General features: G+C 43.4%; 1 protein-coding gene across 1 annotated transcript in view; it reads right to left on the reverse strand.

Moving 5' to 3' along the window:
- Positions 1-1,502: 1,502 nt before the first annotated feature.
- The window catches only part of lrrc7 (leucine rich repeat containing 7), a 106,238-nt gene continuing 88,328 nt past the window's right edge, over positions 1,503-19,412 (reverse strand). The window contains exons 20-29 of the mRNA XM_076278078.1: positions 18,124-18,304; positions 16,673-16,893; positions 15,027-16,615; positions 14,256-14,405; positions 13,109-13,228; positions 6,837-6,954; positions 6,478-6,635; positions 5,779-5,871; positions 4,510-4,584; positions 1,503-3,302 (exon numbers count right to left, since the gene is read on the reverse strand). Of these exons, the coding sequence (XP_076134193.1) occupies positions 3,195-3,302; positions 4,510-4,584; positions 5,779-5,871; positions 6,478-6,635; positions 6,837-6,954; positions 13,109-13,228; positions 14,256-14,405; positions 15,027-16,615; positions 16,673-16,893; positions 18,124-18,304 (2,813 nt within the window). The 3' untranslated portion in view covers positions 1,503-3,194. The remainder of the gene's footprint in view (positions 3,303-4,509; positions 4,585-5,778; positions 5,872-6,477; positions 6,636-6,836; positions 6,955-13,108; positions 13,229-14,255; positions 14,406-15,026; positions 16,616-16,672; positions 16,894-18,123; positions 18,305-19,412) is intronic.

Consider the following 19,412-nt stretch of genomic DNA (forward strand, 5'->3'; position numbering starts at 1 on the left):
ATATGATTTTGAATAAATATGTCTAATGCCATCAGGAAAGTATATTTAATCATGAAAAAATAAAAAGTTTGATAAGAATATAACATTTACGTTTTTAGATGTAAATTTCATGTTGGTCAGTCCGGACACATGGAAATGACTATGCACTTGTGGAAAATGATTCAAAATAGTGTGATAGTAGATATAGTATTTTAATAGTGTGATAGTAAGAATAGTATTTTATTGTTCATCATGTTGACAAGAACCCTTAAATTATTAGCTTTAGAAACACACTTCGGCTCTAGTTTGTGCCTTCTGCATCAAATGTTCTGGACGCAAATGGCCCGTTTCATAGAATGACCCAGTTGAATCAAAGACCACAGTTTAACAAACGGTAACAATAGTGACGTTTTATTAATTTTACAATAAAGACTTTCATACATTATTCAAAACACCCCTTAGATACTGAAAAAAATCTGTACTTCTCCAAAGCCGAAAATGGCTCTGTAATCTGCTGCACAGTATTTAACTTTTTGTCATTTTTCAAAAGTTTTTTTAATAAAATGTATCTTAAATATGTACAGTTGGCATCTGCAAAATGCATTCTAGACACAGAATATATATATATATATATATATTTAATAAAAGGGTGTGTGTGTGTGTGTGTGTGTGTATATATATATATATATATATATATATATATATATATATATATATATATATATATATATATATATATATATATATATATATATATATATATATCTATATATATACACACACACACACCCTTTTATCAATTACACATTTGTGTGTTAATTCAGAAATTAAACTGGAAGGTTTAAACTTGCATGTGCAAATAAATAGTATGGTAAGTTGTCACTCAATCCACCCTAACTAAACTGAATAATTTTTCTTCCTCATGATAAAAAAATGACTTTTTTACACACACTCACAAAAAGAAAAGAAAACAAATGAAGCAGCATTCAAGTCCAGTAAGTCCCCACACTGCTGAAGCTCTGTGTACATTCACAATCTATAGGAATAAATTATCTCCATGTGTCTTCATTCACAAGTATTTACATCAATACTGCCATTAGACGCAATAGTACCATATATAAGCTTTATATTTAATAGTATTTTAAACACATACAAAAATGACAATTTTGTATATTCATATACATATATATGTTTATATGACACAAATTCACATGTACTGTAGAAATCATTTTACATGTTGAATACTACAGCATTTCTTCTTGTGTCCTAAATCCTCCTCATCCATACACTGTTTCTGTTAACCTTATAAAATCTCACAATTTGAGCAAAGCTAAGTATATCAATATATTTTTTAAGAAATTATTACCTGAAAACATTTAATAAAAATATTTATATTATCAAACTTTTTCACAATAGTATTTGAAGTGTATATTTCTCCAAACGTAAGTTTGGTGTCTGGTATATCGATTGATAGTTCAAGCTTAATTTGGAGCAGATGTTTGGAGGAAAGGGGGGCAGGGGACTTTTCAATACAATTTGAGGTGCTCAGATTAGTTCAAAAACTCACATCTACTGCTACATTATTCAAAATAAACCTTTTAAATGGGGCTTGTTAGGATTCTATTCACAACAGGGATACTGTGGCACCAGTCTTCCACAATAATGATCCGTTTTCCCATGAAAACACTTGAACGTTATTGATCAAGTTTCAATATAAGGTCATGTGAAGCTGAAGCAAACCCCAAACCAGCAATATACATGCTGCGAGACATTTCTTAAAAACAACTACAATAAAACAGTTTCCATAAAGTGTAGGCATGCTGTAACATTAAAGCTTTAAATGGATCTCCCCGAATATGAAATGACGGGGGTTGTCTAGTGTTATGGGCAAATACAACTCTCAGTTCGATTTGATAGTTCTCATTGCATCACAGTGATTACATTTAGTGTTTCTTCTATGTGATGCCACTCATTAGAATCTGTGCAGTAATTCTGCTCCTGTGTGTTAATAATTCTGTTTGTGTGCAGTATAGTGAATTCTTTCCTCTTTTCTGAGATTTGAAGAGTGTAACTTTTGGCAAGTTGTTTTGGCACTGTTTCACATTTATAATCTAGGGTCTGTTTACCAACACATAGAGGTACTGTAGCAACATTTTGCAAAACCTCAAGAAAAATGAGCATGGCATCTTGCTGAGCAGAACTTGGTGTAAACCCTTTTGTAAGCCGTTCTTTTACCCAAATGGACCAGATGGGGGCACTGTAGCCCACTCAATTATATGTGTCATTGCAGATAAATGAATGTAGCTCTATTGCTTTGGGATTTCTCTTTGTTTCCTGTTAATTTGTGCAAACCCATACATTATTCAACATTTACTAACGATTCTAGGACACGCGATGCAGTGTGGGTAAGTGGCATAAACGTCTTACAGTAAGGTTTAAGTAGATGGAAGGAAATTTGTAATATATGCTCTTGTTCAGTATTATTTTCAATAACTTTGATTTAAAAAATGATCCTTTAATTATAATACAGGACAAATAGTTTGTTTTTCTGTAATAATAGAACACAAGCTTAAAATAGGAAAATTGTATTTTCGTTTCTCTCATACTCATTTCTCCTATCGTTTCACATCTTTGTAAGTAAATGTTAGTATTTACACAAGGCATATACAAAGTTGAGGCAGTGTTGATGGTGAATGTACCTCTAAGCGCCAATGTGCTTCCATGCTCTGAGATTAAAATGAGTAGCTACTTGGAAAAAGTAGGTACAAAATGAAGAAAGGCATAGAAATGAGCAGAGAAAAAAAGCGCACCCACCTGCAGCCTTAAGCTGGCAGATGGAGAGGACTGCTGTAGTCACATCGACAGGAGATTTGACTTGAGCATATTTTATGTAGGAGTCCATATTTAACCATATAAGATATGTATTCTATTTTACATTTGGCACTAATATTTGCCATTGGTCCAGCAATTGGCAAATGTCTCTGTTCCTATGTAAAAACATTTGAGTTTGTATGGACATGTGTGCGTGAATGCATGTCTCTCAGATGGCGGCTCGCTGCGAAACCGATTTGGTCCGGATCGGTACGAGACCAGTTCAGTTCCAGAGCTTGCAGCCATCTGGGACGATATATGTTTACATGTTTTTATACATATGTTCAACCTTTCTTGTGTTCTTTGTCAGAAGTCATGGTCTCGTAAAAAAAAAAGAAAGGAATTCATATTGTGCTCTCCCTCAAGATTACCAAGTCCACAGTTTTCTGGAAATTCTTCAGTAGAGACACAGCAGTTTCATGTTCGATGTGTAAAAAACTATGTCCATTGGCCTGTAACGCAAGAACGAAGCACATGATGAACAATCTGCAATGGACTTAGAGAGGGGCGAAGGGACGAAGCAGGCATCAGGAGCAGAACAGGCCTAGCTCAGAGGACTTAAAGACACACCAAACTGTCAAAAGAAGGAGAGGAAAAGGAAGGAGAGAGAGCAAAAAAGGAGGGAGGGAGAGAGGGAGGAAGAGAGAAGCACATCGGGGAAAAGAGATCATGCTGTTAAAGGAGAGAAAAGTGGAAAGAAGCTGGTCTTAAGAGCTCTGTTCCTCCGCTAACACTTCCATCTGTGAAGAGAGAGGAGAGAAGAGGAGTCTGCGTTTTTGCAGGCTAGGACGTGGGCGGGAGAGAGGCTTCTACTGGCACACATTGAAAGCGACACAGAAAAACGCACCGAGAGGGAAAAAGACAGGCCAATAACTATAGGGAATCGCAACAATCCCCCATCCAGTTATTTGGGCACATGTAGCCTAGCGAGTTCCGCTAGCCTACAATGTCAGACATTTTGGGAGCTGACTGATGGGACAGACAAACACTGTCTGAGAGCAACTTTTACAAGGACCACAGCTACTAATTATTACCGACTTAAACGTTTAACAGTGAGCGACGTGTAATGTATATTCTCCCTACCAGGGATGTTTGCTATAAATAAAAGCGTTTCCATCCTCCACCTAGTAATTAATAACCTCAACTCAGCTTTCAATTTTCCCAGTGGCCTACTTTTGGCTAGCAATGAAAATGCACCACTAAAATTTTATTTTCATTGTGTTTAAATGTCAAACTCAATACGAATTAGCGCTTAGAACCAAAAAATAAGACCAGATTCAATCTGCAAAGTCAGAAAGGTAGAAAGGATAGTTGAGGAAAAAGGGTTAAAGGAGTAGAGCTTTAACATTGAATAAAATAATCTTTTGTTTCTATTCGCAGTTCAGTCACAATCACTCATGCCATTTAGAGCAATGACATCCAGTAATTTCTCCTTATAGCTGTTCAAACAGTAAACATTGAGAAAGCTGAGCCAAATTCACTTTGATACAAGTGAAGCATGTTTTGAGGTTTGACGCGGTCAAAACAGAGGGTCCATGCTTACTTGATTGACACACATCCAACACATGATGCCACATGCAAAGCCTCTGTTGGCGATGTGGCGACAGCTGCACTGTCACAGACAAGGAGACAATGTGGGGCGATGGGAGACAGAGTTACCTTCAGGATCTTGTCCCCTGGCTGCAGCGCGCTGGTGGCGGGTCCGTCAGGCTGTACCCTAGTAACAAAGATACCCTATAAGTCAAAAGTGATATGAGGTTAGGAATCACATGGTGGAGATGGTTTAGAATCTTTGCCTTTCAATCTCGATGGTTCCTTTGCAAGCTAACTGACCATTTGGCTTATAAACATTACGGTACTGTTACCTTATTATTATCAATTATGCAGTCAGAGCTAATGTCAATCAGGGGACTGCATAGAGTACAAATGGTCTCGTTTAGAACTAAAGGAGCATGAATTATTAGAAACTGCCAATATTTGAGCTTCAATACAAGAAATTCTCCTCATATTTTAACATTACTCTGTAATTTGTGGTCTATTGTAAGAGTTGTTAATTAGCAATAACTAAATATTTCATGTCAAGGCAGAGATTATAAAAGCACCAACAGATCATCAGCTCACATGTCTGAATGTGCATTACTACACCTACACAGTCTGTCTGTCATTGAGGCCTTGACTAGTCTGCTGTACTGTACATAATGTGCGCAACATACTGTCCCATGCAAAACGCCACATCAGGGGATTCCGTGAGGCATTGGAGATCCAGCTTCTCTGATGATCCCACAAGAACCGAATAGAGCAAGATGGATTAAGTTCAATAATGTGCGGTGAGTGTGGTTATCTTCTTAATGTGATACCACGAGAACGATGCTTTCTAGTGTAAACACGTCAATGTGTATGAATCAAAAGTGCAATACCATCACAGAGTCCACAGGGGAAAGAATGCCAGAAATATTTCAGTGCTGTGGAAGAACAATTTACGTGAAGTTGCAACTCAACTGAATGCACATCTAATGATATTTCAATCAACAATGTGAAATTTGATTTACAGAGTATATATTTCACGTGTATCTCATTTTGTTAAATAATGTATTATTTCAATAACTATAATGATTGAGCAGGGGTTGGCAAGACATGCAGTGGTAACAACACAACGCACTTGGCTAATGCACAACAGTGCACTGCACCAGCACGTTTCCATGGTAACTCCTGAGCAATACAGAAAGACCTGAGCCATCCCAGCTTAAAAAATAAATAAATAAAAAATCTGCAGAGCTACATTTGTTTGCGATGGCAGAGAGAGTCATTACAGGAGATGAATGAAACTTGTCATTTCAGTTAACTCGAGCTAGGAGAAAATGCATTTGACTTTTCTGGACACAGTTGTTTATGCGGGGCAGTGTTGCAATGTGCATAGCGGTGTCTTACCATGTCAGAGGGCTTGAAAGGGTTTCCCTGGCCACTGATTCCCCCTGAGATGCTGAAGCCTAAGCCTGGATTCTTCTCAATCCGCACACAGAACTGTCACAAAGGGCAGGCGATAAGACACGTCATCAAAATCACACGCCGCAACATCTATTTGTCATGCTGTACACTGCCACTGCATACTTGAGTCCTTCAAAATATCTACCAAACTGCACTAACAAGGAGTCGGCTAATTTAGATATGAGATATTTTTTTCTATTGGCAGTAAAACTGATCTAAAAGCACTAGTCTATGACACTCATGTTAAGGATCACAGCTCTTATTATCTACAGCCAAATCACAATCTTAGAGGATATCCTTTACCAACACCACTCTCACTCGTGTCATGTTGCTTAATTAGCCGTACATTAAATCATGGTGTCAGATGGTCTATCCCAAGGAGTCACAGCTCTACCAGGAAGAGGTATGTGCAGTATATACCGTACCAATCTATGACTCCATTTACGAGATAGCCTATTAGACTGAGGAATAGCAAGCAGACTCTGAGCAATTCTCTTTATATCCTAATGTTACTCACAATAACGGAAATAAAACATACAAGAGCTCCTAATCCAGAGTGCATTAACTGACATTAAGAACATAGCCGGCGCTAGCTGGGCCTATGTTCTTCTGTCTACTCTAACACACCGGGTTGGGCCAGACCTGCTCCTGGAAGCCGTCCATGCTCTTCTGGCCCTTGGTCTGGACGAGGCAGCGGGCGCTCTGGGGCCGGGGGCTGGTGGTGGTTATGGGCATGGGGGGCAACGGGGACTGGTACTGCTGAATGGAGATCTTGTTGATGGCACCCTCGTACTGCTGCTGCTGCTGATGCTGCTGCTGCTGCTGCTGCTGATGATGCTGCTGTTGCTGCTGTTGATGTTGATAGGGCTGCTGTGGTTGATACTGATGCTGCTGCTGATGGTGTTGGTATGGCTGTTGTGGCTGCTGCTGGTACTGCTGCACCTGCTGTTGATGTTGCTGCTGCTGCTGGTGATGGTGGTGGGATTGCTGCTGCTGCTGCTCTCGGATCTGGCGGTGGGTTGGCGTGGCGGAGGCCGTGGCCGAGGTCATGATCATGCTCTGGGGCTGGTGGCCGACGGCCTGGGAGTAATTCAACCCGGGTGGCAGAGAGTCAGGATGCTGTAGACACAAACACGAAAGCTTACACACACTGCAGAGCAAAGAGGCCCACAGAGAGAGCCAGGAGATGGGATATCATGCACGCTACACAAAGATATTAGGCTTTTATTATTATTGTTTAAAATGTTATTTTATCAAGAATCTATAGAAGCAACATTATCAAGAGCTCTATGGAAAGGCATGAAACAGTTGGACTGTCAAAAACCCCTCATCATTCTTCTCAAGATGTAAATGAACCCTGCTCCACTGTACTGCACAAAAAGAACATTACAGTATTTGAAGAGTTTGGTTCCAAAACGCTCCATTTTTAAAAACATTAAAAAGTCATGTCTTTGTATTGTGTATTTCAGGTGATATCAATAAAATTGCAGTTGTGTTGTTTTGATTCAGTAAAGATAAATCAAACAACAATACCCAAGTACCGTTCTACTGAAATTACTTGGAAAACAAAAAAAAAAAAAAAAAAATTTCATTAAAAGTAAGTTCATTAAAATGGAGGATATAGCGTTTTGGAACCAAACTCTTAATTTAGAAACAATTTGGGCCTGTCCAATACCGGCCAACTTTATCAGCTCCTGGTTTCCACAAGATTATGGCAATCATTCAGAGTGGCCTATCTGGGGTCCGTTTTAGCCTGAGTATTCAATCACAGTGGCTCTACATCTGCTGAAGATGACCAATACCTCCAAAAGTACTGTGAAGAGGCCGGTGCAAAGCTCAGAGAAATGCCATTTCAACAGGACCTGTCTGTAGTTTCTCTACTACACTATTACCCTGCCTCCACTTCTGCCTGATCAAGAGTGCCCCAGCAGCAACATCTAAATGCGCACTCTGGCTTTGATGCCAGCCCGCTTTGCTCCAGTCTCATCTGAGACTCCTCTTACTCAAACTTTCTCGTCCAATTAAGCCAGAGAGGCTGCGGGAGCCATGCATGACGCATTAACGAGAGGGAGGGAGGCCCTGTGGGCGACTTCAGCAAGGCTCAGATGCTCTTCAGAGAGTGGCCAGCACTAGCTCTCCTCTCTCTCAGCCTCCTCAGTCCTGCTCTCCTCTCTCTCTCTCAGCCTCCTCAGTCGTGCTCTCCTCTATCTCTCTCTTTCTCTTTCTCTCAGCCTCCTCAGTCCTGCTCTCCTCTATCTCTCTCTCTCTCTTTCTCTCAGCCTCCTCAGTCCTGCTCTCCTCTATCTCTCTCTCTCTCTCTCAGCCTCAGTCCTGCTTTCTACCTGCAGCCATTTCCACTTGCGTCACACCATCTCACCTCCGCTCTGGCCCCGGGCTCAAACACAGCAGCAAAATACTGAGAAGTTCTTATATAGTTTCAGTCCAGGTTTTCAATTTCAGCGACCTTAGACAATAGCCTTAGACTGATCAGTGATATAGTCAGTCTAAGGTTAGATAGATCAGATAGATCAGTGCAATACTAATAAAACTGAAAACAATAAAAGCCAAAATGCATTGGGAAACACTGTGTGGACGTAATAATAATAATAATAATAATACATTTAATTTGACATTTCATTTGAATACATTTATTTGTATAGCGCTTTTCAAGACACTCAAAAACACTTTACAGTTTTCACATACATACATATTATATAAATATTACTACCTTGAAACAGAGGATCTAAATGTCATGGTGCTATAGTACCTTTCTCAAAGAAACTAGCCACCCACATGAAGCTATGAAGCACTACCAGCAACCATTTAAAAAAAAATGCCTGCTTGGGAGACAGGGAATGGTTTGCTTTTAAAATTCACATGTTATCATGCTTCCCTGGCTCCTCTTAGGTGTCAGGTGTGCCAGTGAATTAGACCGAACACAAGTGGGCTCTAGATCCGGGATGCTTCTTAAGATGTGCTACATTATCCGTCTCCACTGAGAAGCACACAAAAACCCTCCTGAATGACAGCCAGGGAGACACTGACAGAATATGGTTGCCAAGGAGACCGGTGTAGAATAAAGCACTGGGAAAATGATTCAGTGGCAGTCGTTGGCAATTACCCCTGACATTTAACACTAGAATGGCAATCATGGCTAAATTAAGCAGCCCATCAGAACCACGCAGATGGACCATAAGATGTGACTTAAGATGGTGACAGGAGGAACAAGCAAGGGCTTTATACAAGGGCAAGTGTATGCTTTGGCTTAATCATATTCTCGTTAATAAATGAGAGCACGTTCTTATGAGATTACAATGGATGAGGTGGGGGTTGAGCGCTATGCAAACACACAGTGAAGATGGAAGCCCTCTCGTTAAAGACATATCACAAAGCCCTACATGGAGATGGCCTCTCAAATGGGATCTTGTGCCTTAAAGTGCAATTCCAGCGAAATTGACCCAAGGGTGTTTTTCTGTATTAAAACACATCAAATAAGCCGAGACAGTATTTTTCGTTGATTAACCACTAGCAGCTACAGAGCTTGCTCCGGTATAAGCTATAGCCCCAAATAGCAGTGGATTAGCTAAGGGCCGTGAGCTAAACGCTTCCCAAATAGTAACCAGTAATATTATTCAAAACAGCATCAAACCTTGTTAGTAGCTTGCTTAGTGTCCCTACACATAAAACAAAGCACCAACAACGTAGTTAACGAACCCAGAGTTTATTACAGAAGACTAAAACACTTCCTAACCATAAATATATATACATATAGATATAAGCTCTCTTGAAACACTAGACCCCGTTCACACTGCAAGTCTTAATGCTCAATTCAGATATTTTGCACAGATCCGATGTTTTTGTTTGGCTGTTCACATTACCTTTTAAAATGTGGCCTATATCAGATTACAGTGTGAACTGTTTGCGGTTTCGAACTGACCCGCATGTGCAAAAGAACAATAGGCCGGGATCACATTAGCCAGCGGCAAGCGGCAGCGCAAGAGTAACGCAACACTCAGACCATAATAAGTTCTATCTCGCTCCTATGTAAGTATAAGTATTAGTATATATACTCTTTTGATCCCGTGAGGGAAATTTAATCTCTGCATTTATCCCAATCTGTGAATTAGTGAAACACACACAGCATACAGTGAACACACAGTGAGGTGAAGCACACACTAACCGTCAGCAGTGAGCTGCCTGCTACAGCAGCGCTCGGGGAGCAGTGAGGGGTTAGGTGCCTTGCTCAAGGGCACTTCAGCCGTGGATGTTTTTCCGAATGGTCGGGTATCGGACCGGCAACCCTTCAGTTACAAGCCCGAAGCCCTAACCAGTAGGCCCAGGCTACCCCACATAATTCTTCATGAGCTCGGCAGAGCAACGCCTTCTCAATAGTGCTACGGAGGCGATGGTAACACAAACTATGGTAACACAACGATGCTAACACAAACGGTTTGCCTTAAGGCGGGGATCACATTAGCCAGCGGCAAGCGGCAGGTTTCCTATTGTTCTCTATGGTTCGGCAGCAGAACGGTAGCAACGCTAGCATAACGCTACCGTTGAGCAGGCCTGAGCGTTGAACTTGGTTCAACTTTCAAAGCGCAACGCGAGCGTATTCAATTGTCAGTTAAGGCAAACCGTTTGTGTTACCATAGGAACGAGATAGAACTTATTATGGTCTGAGCATTTTGTGGTCTGAGCATTATATGGTCTGCGCTTGCCGCTGCCGCTGGCTAATGTGATCCCCGCCTAACTGACAATTGAATACACTCACGTTGTGCTTTGAAAGTTGAATCAAGTTCAACGTTCAGCTTGCTCAACGCTTGCGTTACGTCAGCGTTGCCACCACTCCGCTGCCGAATCATAGAGAACAATACAAAACCTGCCGCTTGCCGATGGCTAATGTGATCCCCGCCTAACAATGACATCAGGTAACTCCCGCGGCGCATAATTGTGATAAATGTCTTGTAGATCAAATCCGCCTTGGTTGTTTACACTGCGGCCACATTGAAAAAAAATCAGACCTGGGTCTAGGGCTGCACCTATCGATTCTTTTTATAATCGATTAATCTAGCACTTTATCGATCGATTAATCGATTCATCGGATATTTTTTTTTTTTTTGCATTTTTAAACAACCAAAACAAATAATGCATAATGGAAATGGTGTGGCTGTAAAATGATCAAGCAATTGGCACAGAGGTATTTATTCTAACTCCAACATTTGGCTCCAAAACTAACCCCATTTATTGCAATTTACCCATTTAGTGTTTATGAGTGCCAGTGCCAACAATTAAATAATGTTCAAAATGCTCTCTGTAAAATTGCAGCCTCTTGTGCATGACTGAGCTGGGCGAACAAAGCTGTCCATACTATGTTGTGAAGGGCTGAGAGGGAGAAGAAGAGGGAAAGCAATTTAATTTATTAATATACACAACAAGTTTCATGTTGTAATCTAGCCCTGACATCAAAGTAAATATCTTATGTAGATTTCTACACCTGCAGCATTTACCATTAGGCTACTAACAAATAATTTTACCATTAGGCTACTAAAAAATAATTTCTGGGGTGAGCCTATTTGCTATGGTAACCTAGCAACCTGTGTGTGTGCGCGCACGTGCGGTACGTAAGGGAGATTGAGCAAGACAAGATGAGGGTGCATGCATGTGTGTATGTAAAGGGGTTCTTTTTTATGCATACTCTCTTGCAATTGAACGTGAATAAGTTTACTACCTAAAAACATTGAAGCTAAACATCTCTAGTCATATCTAGTCATATCTAGTCAAACCGCATCACAACATCGCTACAAATACAGTATATGCGATTAAAATCAGCGAACATCAATGTATAGGCTACGTAGATAGATAGATTGATAGATACTTTATTGATCCTTTATTGGTTGTTTCAGCGACGCTTGGTGAAACAGCATGGAGTGGATGTTTTCGGTTCAGAGGCTTGTTCTCTTCCTTTTTGAGTATGTAAAACTTTAGACATTCTCTGCCATTTATGGACATCTTGACTCCGCCATCGCGCCAACTAAATTCAGAATGTATCACCTACTAGTGGTGTGCTTCCTGAACAACGGTCCGTGTGGAACAATCAAATCCCTGCGCGTATAGTGCGCGTCATAGGAATTTAACGAGGCTTCAAGGCAGAGTTTTTGCATCAAGCAATTGTTGTAATCGAGTTAACTCGATGAATCGTTTCAGCCCTAACTTGGTCTGATTCAGGACTACATATGGAAGTGGTCTAAATCTGATTTGAAAAAATCAGATCTGGACAAGATTTGAGTGTTCACACTACTTCTGAAGAAGTCTGACCTGGTCACTTGACCCCCAAAAAAATCATATTTGGGCCACTTTTGCCTGCAGTCTGAACGGGGTCTAAGGGAGACATGTAAGCGTACGTCTCGAGGTGGAAAATCTCGTTGCTATTTAACTCAGATTTAACTTTTTTGTATCTCGGTTTCTGCTCATCTTGTCCTTTGTAGCTGCATCCACTGTTGTTGCTTTAATGTGTGGATGCTTGTCAGTCTTCTCTGTTGGGGTGCAGTGACATCTCCAGTAACACTGCATGTGAAGTCCTCATACCGTCTTTTAAGGTATGTTGAATGTATAAAATAATGTCACTACTATATGTCATGCACTTTGGACTCAGTGATAGCAATATATGGACACAGAAGCAGTTGATATCAGACACAGAGGTAGCCAATAACTACCATTCCCATTTTCTTTTGTGGAATTATGTCCAAACTGTCTACGAGATATATATTGTATTACAGACACAACCTGTTGTGTCTGTAATACAATACTTGTATGTCTATGTCCTCACATATGTGTGAGGTAATGAGATTAGGTCACTGTGTCACACACTTTGAACTCTTTCGCATTCCTTACAGATACTGTCACTCGTTTGGGCGGTGGCGGTTTAGGCCCTGGCAGTTACGTGTCTCGGCTTCCAAGTGTAACTCCAGAAAATGTTTGATACCAGGGGGTGACACCTGAGCAAGGAGCTTAACCCTTAAGTTGTAAATAGTAATTTATTTCTCAGTAAATATGGATATTGATCAGCTAAAAGCTTAAATAAATAGTCAATTAATTAGTTAATTAAGTAAATAAGAGTAAATAAAAGGATCTAATTAGTCAAATTAATTAGAAAATTAAGTAAATCAAGCATAATTGTATGAGTAAAATTGTAAAATTCAAGTCGCTTTGGACATCAGCATCTGCCAAATACCATAAACAATATAGTTTGCTGGTGGGTCCATTTGTTCCTTACCTTCTTCATGAGGCTCTCTGGGGGCACATCTCTCCTGCCCAGTGAGTAGGGTGCCCACTGGCTGCTGGGGGACACCACCTCTTGCCCATTGTCTAAAATATTGCTCTGCTGAGAGGGGGTCTGACAGGGGAGAGGAGATCTTAGAGGGAAATGCAACATTGCACAGCACTCTTTCTCAATGCTGTGGAAACAATTACAGGATTATCAACACTCCAGTTTACAACAATTTACTGTTTCATTTCGAGGGTGTAATGATTCTAGCAACATATAAGTTTTCCTATTTTCCCGATTTAATAGGCAAACCTTCTATGTGAAAATGTGTTTTTTGTTGTTGCTGAGATCTCCCTGACCATATCAAAAGCAAATTGTCTTTTTTTTTCCATTGGCTTGAAAGCGATATAGCTTCCAAGAGAAAAACGACTATTTTAGAAGCAAGCTGCATGTCAAAAAATATGAGCAAGCCAGACAAGAACACAATATTGGCCTTTGTTTGCAATACTCTATCTGAGGCGGGCTGGCCATTTGCTGTCCCTGACTGCCGTCTGATAGCTTCTTAAATGGTAAATGGATTTGGTCCTTCAGAACAAACACCGAATGGTGCACCGTTTGAACTGAAACATAGACTGCAGCCATGCAACACAAACACCTGACAGTGAATGAGCAAAGAGATGAGAGGCAGAAAAGGAAGACAGAGGGAGAGAGCAAGGAAGGGACAGAGAGAGAGAGGGAGAGAGAGAGAGAGAGAAAGAGAGAGAGACAGAAACAGAGAGAGAGAGAGAGAGAGCTAGGCCTGATAACAGGCATTGCTGTGTTAAACTGGGAGCTATGGATAGCTTTAACAATAGACATTTTAACAAATCAAGAAATGTTGCTATCCTAAGCTTCAAAAATTGTAGTGTATGTCTTGCTATTTTTAACTTAATGTCTGTTCATAGTCTGTTCACAGTTTGATGTGAATACCATTAAAGGTTACATAATAAAAACAACATCTGTAAAAAAGAAATTGTGTTTATGAGACTTTTTCTTTTTTTTTCCATATTGCATGGTGAAGTTACTGTAGCCAAAAAAAATCATGCATAAACATGATAGAAGCTACCACAAAGACTACTAACTACTTTAGGTTTGGAGTCTCTTGTGTTATACTCACATTTGGGAGAGGTAGCCACTGAGCAGTTTGGTTGTCATGCTTTGTGTTATTGTAAAAGTTTATAGTCATGCTTCTGTTGGCATGCGGTGCTGCATAGCCTCCCGAGTACAGCATGCCCAAGTGTACTGTGTTGTGCTTAAGGACAGCGCTCTGAGTGAGAGGAGAGACAACAAAACCAACAGCAACCACGAGACATGAGTGACATGGGGGAGCCACATAGATATAGAGGTCACAACGAGGGTCGCACAGGGCGGCAGCGAGGAGGCGATGAGGCCACACGCCACACACACACTGCACGCGCGCAGGCTGCAACAGAGCGGAGTGAGCTTCGACAAAACACTTGAGCAGTAACAGCAACAGGAACAGGAACAATTACATCATCACTGGCGCAACACAACAGCACAATCAGATACACTCATGGTTTACAGATATATCTGAAGCACAACAGTGAAAAAGGTATGTGAGAAAAACTGTGTGCTGTGGAAATGTGATATAAATGTTGTTGAATGGGTTGCGTCTCACCATTGGAGGATTGTGAGTACATTTAACAGCGGTGGTGATAGTGACTTTACTGTGGCTGAGCTGAGGTGGATAGTACTTAAAGCAGTGATGTAATTAACGCATCTGTAAGGGTGATTGGTGTCATCACACAGTCAGACATTGGATTGAGTGATATACTAAACCTGTGTGGTTATGGCTAGTCAATTGACTTGTGTTGACTTAGCATTACCTGGTGTGGAGCTTCCCCAGGTGTTCAGCGTTCTTACTCACCCGATCTAATCGTTTGGCCTCTATGTGTCTGAGGAGCTGCTGCCTCCAGTCCACGGGCATCTTGGACGCAATGTCCTCCGGTTTAGATGCCATGGCCCGCAGTTTCATGTCCGCCGTGTCCATGATGACCTTCTCGTTGCAGGTGCTGAGGTTGTAGTCCGAGGGCATTTTCTCCAGCAGGGCGGCCATGGTGGGCCGAGCGGAGACTGGCCGGGCCTGGGACGCTCCGTAGGTCTCTGTGCTGTAGCTCCGTGCAGAGAGGGGGCGCCGTTGAGTCAAGCTCTTGGTGGGGTATCCCATTATGGGCTTCTTGGGCTCCTGGTAAGAGGAGTAGTCCTCTTCGTACCTACCGTTTCGCTTGTGGAACTGCGTGTCGCCCATGGTGGACATGCTGTTCTGGTGCTCCAGCATGGGCTTGAACTGGGACCGGCCTCCACCGCCCCCGTAGTGCTGCTGCTCGGCCTGCAGCTGCATCTCCTGGGCCTCGGCCACGCGGCGGAACAGCGCCATCTCCGTGGAGCTGACCAGAGAGTCGGCCCTCCGCAGGAACCCCGGGCGCGAGCGTGGCTGCGGCTGTGGCGGTTGCGAGGGGAACTGCGACGCGTCCTCGTTCACCGGCGACTGGCCCGGGTAGGAGAACATCTGGTCTGCGGCGGTCTGGTAACCTCGGTAGCCCCGGGGGCTCACCAGCTCCTTGGGCAGCGTCTTCCCCGGCTGGTTAATGTACTCGGGCGTGTTGGGGAATGGCGGAGGCGCCCGGCGATCGGGCTTGACCATGTCCAAGGCCCCCTGCGGGTTGAAGCTTTGGTCGAAGTGATAGACCTTCTTGGGGATGGCGGGTTTCTGCTGCTGCTGCTGATGCTGCTGCTGAAGCTGCTGTAGAGCCTTGCTGCTCGAGCTATAACCATCCAGGTCATCGTCCAGCAGGGGCACCGACTGGCTCCGAGACATGCTCTGCTCCATGGCGGGCGGAAGGTCGGGCCTGTCCACACTTCCCTGGTTCTCGATGCTGGAGCTGTAGCTGTCCAGCGGGATGCTGTAGACCTTGTAGGAGCCCATGTCGATCTCGTCGATGCTCTGGGATTTCTTGAACTTGGCCTTGACCTCCTTCATCATGGGCGAGAGTCTCTCCGAGCTCTTGCTGATGACCAGGGTGTTCTTAGTGGGCTCCTTGCGTGCCTGGCCCTGGCCATGCGCATAGACAGTGGGGTGACCCCTGCCTGCCCCACTGGGGTCCCGCTGGTCCAGATAGCCCCAGCCTCCGGTCAGCGGGAAGGTGCCAGGCAGCTCGCCCATCTCCTGCTCAAAGTCCTTGCGGTCTGGGTTGGGGCTGTTGGCCGGGGTGAGTTCCAGCTTGGAGGGGAACGCGGTCCGGTCCTCGAAGGGACTGGGGGTCCGCGTCCAGTTCTGCCAGGGGTTGGGGGGCGCTGGGGGAGGCACTTCGGCGTCGGGGGTAGTGCGGACTCCGTGGAAGGGGTGGCCGGGCTGCTCCAGCTCCAGGGGCACACCAACGATGCGCTCCTGCCTCATGAGGGGTCGCCGGCCGTGCGCTGACGCGCTGTGCGGCTTCGACCCCAGCATGGGGTTCCCTGCGCTGCTGCTGCCCCCGCCACCCACTCCACCCGCTCCACCCCCTCCGCCAACACCGCCTCCCACGCCAACGCCCCCGCCACCGCCCGGTGTCTCCATGGGCGTCTCCTCGGAGACAAAGCCCGTGTTGTCGTAGTGGGGGGTGTCGTTCCAGCTGTCGAAGTTGTCGCTGAGCGGGCGACGCTCACCGCGCTGCTGCAGGGTGCTGGAGGGGGGCGTGTCCCGCTGACTCAGCAGAGGCTTGGTCTCGATGGGCTTCGGGAAAGACTGAGCCAGCCTGCAGGAGGGGGGAGGGGTGGCAGAGAGATGGAGAGAAAGAGAGGGGGATGGGTGGAGAGATGGAGAGAAAGAGAGAGAGAGTGATAGGCGGGTATGGAGTACAGTGAAAGAGGGATGAGGGAGAGAAAGAGAGAGGGAGGGTGCGGGGAAGAGGCAGCAGAGAGAGAGAGAGAAAGAGAGAGAGAGGGGGAGAGGAAGGGAGAAATAAGAAGAGAGTCCAGAGGAAGAAAATGGGGAAAGAGAAGAGAAAAGAAGAGAAGAGAATGGGGAGAGGAGAGAAAAGAGAAGAGAAAATAAGAGAATGGAGAAAGACAAAAGAAGGCCAAAGATAGAGAAAAAGAGATGAAAAGAAATGGAGTGGAGATGGTAAGAGAGAAACAGTGAAAGGGGGAAGGAGAATAAAGTAATAGACAGATAGATAGACAGAGTGAGGAAGAGAATGAGGAAAAGAGAGAGTTCAATGCAGAGGAAAGATGTGAAAGGAAGGGAGAGAAGAGAGCGGAGAGAAAGAAAAGGAGAGAAGGGAGAGGAGAAAAGTATTGAAGCGAGAGATTACAGCTTGTCTTTCGTAAGACACCTCACTGCATGGGAGACTCCACTGGGAGAGTGTGTGTATCTCTAAAAACCACTCTGGAACCCGGCATGCATCTCCAGAACAACGAGAGAAGACACGCTGATCACCTCAGAATCCACATGCATACGTCACAATCTGAGGGACTCTGGTGTCTGAGCGCGTGCAAACTCCAAAAGGATTATACAAATGTCTGACTGTAGGATCCTCTGTGGGCTTCTCTTTCAAATCATGACTTAATTTGGGGGTTTTAAAAAAGATTTTCTTTGAAGTAACGGCACAGGCTAAGATTTTCGAGTCCACTGAGAGGCTCATCGCAACGCATTTCAATGAGGTTCTCAGTGGTCCCTCTGACTTTGGCTCTGGGAGAGAGTTGTCATGATGAACTTGTCCAAACCCCTTGTGGGTGAATAAATATTCATTTTAATGAGAGCAAAAACCAAAGTATGAACACTGCACCTTCAGAAGTGAAACCTAAACTTCAAAAGAAACTGTTGAAACATGACTTGAATGAATTTCACAGTGGCACAATACTGTAGATTTTGTATTAACATCAATAGGAGAGGTTACTCAACTTAAATCTCACACACACACACACACACACACACACACACACAATCACATATAAACATGCACATACTGTACGCATACACACACCTGTTGGTCCAGTGGGTCTGCAGCGCCCCCTCCTTGCCTGCCGCCTGCAGGGCGGCGACATTTCCCGGTGGGTTGGAGGAGCCGGAGGAGCCCTGAGAGGGGGAGTAGTCAGAGTAGGTGGCCGAGGATCCGCTGTTGTTGAGACAATGCATCTTATCAGGGTCCGACTCGTCAGTGGACTCTGTGGAGAGACAATGCATCTTATCAGGGTCCGACTCGTCAGTGGACTCTGTGGAGAGACAATGCATCTTATCAGGGTCCGACTCGTCAGTGGACTCTGTGGAGAGGCAGGAGAGCACGCAAAACAATGTTCACACAAGCATCACTGCGTTGGACTCAGGGCTTAGCACAGGCTACTGGAGTGATAGCAAGTCTGCTACTGTACAAAGTTAACACACAAGCACACACATACACACACTTTTCGTCTACACACGTGTTGTGACATTTGGCCACCTTGTCCATCATTCCTCAGGCTGGCTTCATATGAGTGTCTTGTGCACAACAAATCTGGTGACACCAACACATGGAAAACAATCAACAAAAGTCCACATTGATGTACAATTATTTCAATGAACGAAAACAATATGGCCGCCGCAAGCTCTAGGTTTGCCAACCCTGTTCTCTCCCACAATGTTCTCTCCCAAGTTTACAATTTGAGCTGCCTATAAAAGGATTTATTTCTGAATAGTCATCATTTGTGCATTCCTACAGTAAGCCTCTGCACAATGAACTGCAATTAGTGTGTGTCATTACAACCTTCACCTAATTAGGAGAACAACATTCCCCAGAGACACTCTATATACTGTAGTTATTGGGAATGCAGGTCCGCGCTTTCATCTTCCTGAAGGAACTGCATATTCATTTGGAATGAACATTAGCAAACACTGGAATTTCTTGCACAATTGGAAAACCTTGAGGCTTTTCCAATATGGGATTATTTACCTGAGCCTAAGGAGCTCCAGAAACACTAAGACAAGCACTGGAGTGAAACACAATCAGTAAAAAATAAATAAATTAATAAATAAAATGGTTGTTTTGAAGTGAAGACTTCAAAACCCAAACCCCCCCCAAAAGGCTTATGTCTCTTGATGAAACAAAGAGAAAGCAATGCCACAAAGGTTGTGGTTATGCTTTACAAAGGGTCTAACCCTTAAATTATACAGTATACAATCTTACGTCATTGTTGCAACTTTATAAAAAGGTTTCACCTCCTTACATATCGGTAAACAAACCATAGCTGAATTTGGATGTGATTTCTTGGACATTTTGCGTCCCATAGAGTGAAGTGA

The sequence above is a fragment of the Alosa pseudoharengus genome, unplaced genomic scaffold, assembly GCF_046254945.1.
Source record: "Alosa pseudoharengus isolate Yale_2024_CS ecotype anadromous, Long Island Sound unplaced genomic scaffold, YU_APseudo_1.1 YU_APseudo_1.1_scf_11, whole genome shotgun sequence".
NCBI classification, from domain to species: domain Eukaryota; kingdom Metazoa; phylum Chordata; class Actinopteri; order Clupeiformes; family Clupeidae; genus Alosa; species Alosa pseudoharengus.